The 5,194-nt window shown below is 40.5% G+C and overlaps 1 protein-coding gene across 2 annotated transcripts; it reads left to right on the forward strand.

Annotated features, from left to right (window-relative positions):
* Positions 1–891: 891 nt before the first annotated feature.
* On the forward strand, positions 892–2,577 carry LOC127918838 (uncharacterized). Of its 2 annotated transcripts, none has more exons than XM_052502078.1 (3): positions 892–1,033; positions 2,013–2,107; positions 2,237–2,577. In XM_052502078.1, exons 1-3 carry the CDS (start codon positions 892–894, stop codon positions 2,435–2,437), a joined length of 438 nt encoding a protein of 145 aa, XP_052358038.1. In that variant the 3' UTR covers positions 2,438–2,577. The 2 variants fall into 2 exon arrangements, with proteins under 2 accessions (XP_052358038.1, XP_052358037.1); XM_052502077.1 differs by lacking the exon at positions 892–1,033 and adding an exon at positions 1,064–1,649.
* The last annotated feature ends 2,617 nt before the right edge of the window (positions 2,578–5,194 follow it).

Here is a 5,194-nt window from a genome sequence, read left to right on the forward strand (position 1 = left end):
AAGTGTTGTAACTATTGTTTCCAAACTGCGTTACCCACTCCAGCCAGCAGATGGCGACGAGCGTCTTTCAGGTGATGCTTCTTGTGTGACGTATAATGGACTGGACGGACGCTTCTTCATGAACAACAACACGGATACTATTTCAACCACGTCGGTAGCTTGCTAGCCAACATAAAAGTGAAATATTGACGTTTTAGGCCATGTTAATGTACATTAGCTAATCGCAGTGTTTAAAACACATTTCAGTTGACGTTAACTTGAACCTAATGTGCTTGTTCAATTTGCAAATTTGTTAAAGATTGATACTGAGCCTAGCACTAGGCTATTCGCTAATGCTAACTAACTAGCTAACATCCCTGACCATGAGCTCATTAAACTACTCATCCCCTGCTAAAGAAGATGATGTCTGCTGCCCGGAGAAAGAAGCTCTGGCGCTGAACATTGTCGTGAAAGACGAAGAGGAGGATATTACAGTGAAAGGAGAGAAAGATGTTCTGGCTCTGGACATTGTCGTGAAAGACGAAGAGGAGAATATTACAGTGAAAGGAGAGAAAGATGCTCTGGCTCTGGACATTGTCGTGAAAGACGAAGAGGAGGATATTACAGTGAAAGGAGAGAAAGATGCTCTGGCTCTGGACATTGTCGTGAAAGACGAAGAGGAGGATATTACAGTGAAAGGAGAGAAAGATGCTCTGGCTCTGGACATTGTCGTGAAAGACGAAGAGGAGAATATTACAGTGAAAGGAGAGAAAGATGCTCTGGACATTGTCGTGAAAGACGAAGAGGAGAATATTACAGTGAAAGGAGAGCAAGATGCTCTGGTGCTGAAACATTGTCGTGAAAGACGAAGAGGAGAATATTACAGTGAAAGGAGAGAAAGAACCTTTCAGAATGAAAAAGGAGGAAGAGGAGGCTGTTATAGGGAAAGAAGAGAAAGCATCCTCTTCCTCTCTAAAAGGTTCTATCTCAGTAAAGGTGAAGGAGGAAGACGTTTTGGGAGTGAAAGAGGAGACAGAATATCAGATTAACACCAGTGAGTACTGTCTTAAAAACAGGGGCAAAAACTATGCAGTTGTTGAATTAATGTGTGGTTTTTAAGGGGCATTCTACTTAAGTTAAGTTCACTTCAATGTGATGTTAACTGTAACCTAATTTGCAAACTTGTTAAAGATTTATGCTGAGCCTAGCACTAGGCTATTCGCTAATGCTAACTAGCTAGCTAACATCCCTGACCATGAGTTCATTAAAGTACTCATCCCCTGCTATAGAAGAGGTCTACTGTTTGGAGAAAGAAGTTCTGGCGCTGAACATTGAAGAAGAGAATGAGGTTACAGTGAAAGAAGAGAAATAACCTTTTGGAATGAAAAAGGAGGAAGATGAGACTGTTATAGTGAAGGAAGAAGATGCTGTTATAGTGGAAGAACATTTCAGAATGAAAAAGGAGGAAGAGGAGACTGTTATAGTGAAGGAAGAAGATGCTGTTATAGTGAAAGAACATTTCAGAATGAAAAAGGAGGAAGTGGAGGCTGTTATAGTGAAGGAAGAGAAAGAACCGTTTAGAGAGGAAGAGGGTGCTATCTCAATAAAGGTGAAGGAGGAAGACGTTTTTGGAGTGAAAGAGGAAGAGACAGAATATCAGATTAACACCAGTGAGTACTGTCTTAAACAGGACACAAACTATGCCGTTGTTGAACTAATGTGTGGTTTTAAAGGGCATTCTACTGAAGTTCTACACTTGAATATGTTGTTCAGTACTGTACAAATTGTTAAAGGGTCAATCTGCCACTGGTTCATATATTTTTGGGACTTTTAAATTAGATTTAATTATATATAACAGGCTTTTAAAATGTAATAATGGAGCATAATTTATACTTAAAATATCAAAGGGACACAAGGCATCCAATTAATTTAGAGATATTAATGCCTCTGATAAGACCCTATGACTGTAATCGACAGTAATAATTGATGATGGTAATAAGTTCACCATCTGTTTGATGTTTCGTTCAACACAGGAGAGAGACATGACTATCGTGGATCCTCTGGGGAGCCTCAACATCCTGATGCTGACGAGACAGAGAAGAGTCTCTCCAGATCAGAACACCAGATGGTACAGCTTGGTCTGGTCTAGCATACAGCTTGGTCTATCTGGGGCTGTGTTTCTGTAAAGCACTTTATGACAACAGTGACATCAGCATCCATAATGGTATGTGTCTGTGTCCCTCTTTATGGTTACCAGGACAACGCTAGCCCTTCCTCTCTCCCGGAGTCCCCGTGTCATGCCTCTCCCGGTAGCACCTTACTGCTGGGTATGAAGAGGTTGTCTGTGCTGCTGGTGGACTGCAGGAAAACAACGGGGCTGAGTGGAACTGTGAGAGGAGGAGAAGAGAGGAAAGGATCAGATTTGACTCATCAAAGTAAGTGCTGTAGTTCAGTTTGAACAAATAAATAGATCTGTCCACTGGTATCTGTTACCAGGACAACCAGCAGAGTTCTGTTAGTTGACAGGAAGATAGAGTAGTGTATATGGATGTTATGAATATCATAACACTGAAAAAGGATTCTGCCAATGAAAAGAGAGAAACCAATTGACCATATAAAACCTTGATGAAAGTTAGCTTTGAGAGAAAGTTTCAATGAACCAAAACCTTTTCCTTAACATGATGGATGTTACATTGCCTGTCCCAGTCAACGCCCCTATCTTTACAAGACTGTAGAACAGGCAAACTAAACTCAAGACTTTGGTCATTAACTAGTACTGAAGAAAAGCTGTGATCAGGCTGCCTACTCATGCAAAAGCTTCAAACTGTAACCAGTGCCGGCAACCTTGTTCAGGTTATCAATCAACCTACCAGGGTAGTGACAAACAGTAGAGGAATGAAATCATCAACATGGTTTGATCATATCTTTACTAATGCTGCATAAATGGGTTTTAAAGCAGTATCCAGATCCATCAGATGTAGTGATCACAATATAGTAGCCATGTCTAGGAAAACCACCGTTCCAAAGGCTGGGCCTAATATTGTGTATAAGAGGTCATACATGTAAATAATATTTGTTGGTCTTTGATGAGCAACCAGATCTTGACAATGAGCTTATCCCAGTTACTAATAAGCAGCACCCATTAAGAAATGACTGTAAAACTGTTAAATCCACGTGGATTGATGAGGAATTTAAAATGGTATGATGAAGAGGGACAGATGGCAAATAGGTCTGGCTGTATAACTGATTGGCAAACCTATTGCAAATTGAGAAATCATTTGACTAAACTGAATAAAAATATGAAAGTACACAATGAAACATGAAGAATGATTGTAAAATCTTTGGCATCTTCAATGAAATTTTGCAAATAAAATCTACAATGACAAGTCACTGGTGTCTGACAAAGTGGATGGAAAATTGAGGATAATAGCGGTCGATATTGCCATTCCTATTTGCCTTGTCTTTAATTTAAGCCTACTAGAAAGTGTGTGCCCTCAGGCCTGGGGGGAAGCTAAAGTCATTCCACTACCCAAGAATAGTAAAGCTCCCTTTACTGGCTTAAATAGCCGACCAATCAGCCTGTTACCAACCCTAAAGAATGGTGTTTGACCAGATACAATGCTATTTTACAGTAAACAAATATAGACTTTTAGCTTATAGGGAAGTTCATTCAACAAGCACAGCACTTGCAAATGACTGATTGGCTGAGAGAAATTGATGATAAAAATATTGTTGGGGCTGTTTTGTTAGGCTTCAGTGCAGCTTTTGGCATTATCGATCATAGTCTGTTGCTGACAAAAACGTATGGCTTTACACCCCCTGCTATATTGTGGATAAAGAGTTTTTCTTTTAAAATGTAACCTTTATTTAACTAGGCAAGTCAGTTAAGAACAAATTATTTTTTTCAATGACGGCCTAGGACTGCCTTGTTCAGGGGCAGAACGACAGAGTTTTACCTTGTCAACTCGGGATTCGATCCAGCAATCTTTCGGTTACTGGCCTACCGCTCTAACCACTAGGCTACCTGCCGCCCCAGAGCTACAAAATCAAGTTTGAATCAGGAATTCCCCAGGGCAGCTGTTTGGCACCTACTTTTTTCAATCTTTACCAACAACATGCCAATGACATTTGAGTAAAGCCAGTGAGTCTATGTATGCGGATGACTCAACACCGTACACGTCAGCTACTACAGCGACTGAAATGACTGCAACACTTAACATAGAGCTGCAGTTAGTTTCAGAATGGGTGTCAAGGAATAAGTTAGTCCTAAATATTTCTGATTACCTTAAAACCTCTTGGTGTTAGGGGGCAGTATTTTCATTTTTGGGGGAAAAAAACGTCCCCGTTTTAAACGGGATATTTTGTCTGGAAAAGATGCTAGAATATGCATATAATTGACAGCTTTGGATAGAAAACACTGTAAAGATATTGTCTGGGAGTATAACAGAACTGATGTTGCAGGCGAAAGCCTGAGAAAAATCCAATCCGGAAGTGCCCCAGGTTTTGAAAGCGCTGCGTTCTAATGACTCCCTATATGGCTTTGAATGTACCATCAACGAGCTTAAGCTTTCTACGTATTCCCCAAGGTGTCTACAGCATTGTGACAAAGTTTTACGTATTTCTGTTAAAGAATAGCCGTATGCGGGCACATTGCGTAAGTGGTCACATGGTGGCTCCGAGAGAGATTCTCTCGTAAAGTGCAGAGGTAGCCATTACTCCTTTTGGTCCTAGAGAAAAAGGAATTGTCCCGACGGATATATTATCAAATAGTTATTAGAAAAACACCTTGAGGATTGATTCTAAACGACGTTTGCCATGTTTTTGTCGATATTATGGAGCTAATTTGGAATATTTTTCGGAGTTGTGACCGCAATTTCCGGACGGTTTCTCAGACAAACGTGAAGAACAAACGGAGCTATTTCGCCTACAAAAATAATATTTTGGGAAAAAATGAACTTTGGCTGTCTACCTGGGAGTCTCGTGAGTGAAAACATCCCAAGTTCATCAAAGGTAAACTATTTAATTTGATTGCTTTTCTGATTTCCGTGACAAGTTTGCCTGCTGTTAGCAAGGCATAATGCTATGCTAGGCTATGATAAACTTACACAGATGCTTGTCTAGCGGTGGCTGTAAAGCATATTTGAAATCTGAGATGACAGGGTGATTAACCTCTTAAGCCCACCCGACACGCAGGCGTGCCATCTAGCCATCTGGA

This window comes from Oncorhynchus keta, unplaced genomic scaffold (assembly GCF_023373465.1).
Source record: "Oncorhynchus keta strain PuntledgeMale-10-30-2019 unplaced genomic scaffold, Oket_V2 Un_contig_1504_pilon_pilon, whole genome shotgun sequence".
NCBI classification, from domain to species: Eukaryota; Metazoa; Chordata; class Actinopteri; order Salmoniformes; family Salmonidae; genus Oncorhynchus; species Oncorhynchus keta.

Coding starts and splice junctions, on each gene's coding strand:
- LOC127918838 (XM_052502077.1), top strand. CDS start 1,361: ATGAAAAAGGAGGAAGATGAGACTGTTATAGTGAAGGAAGAAGATGCT. Junction 1,650..2,012: donor AGAATATCAGATTAACACCA/GTGAGTACTGTC, acceptor CGTTCAACACAG/GAGAGAGACATGACTATCGT. Junction 2,108..2,236: donor CCAGATCAGAACACCAGATG/GTACAGCTTGGT, acceptor TATGGTTACCAG/GACAACGCTAGCCCTTCCTC.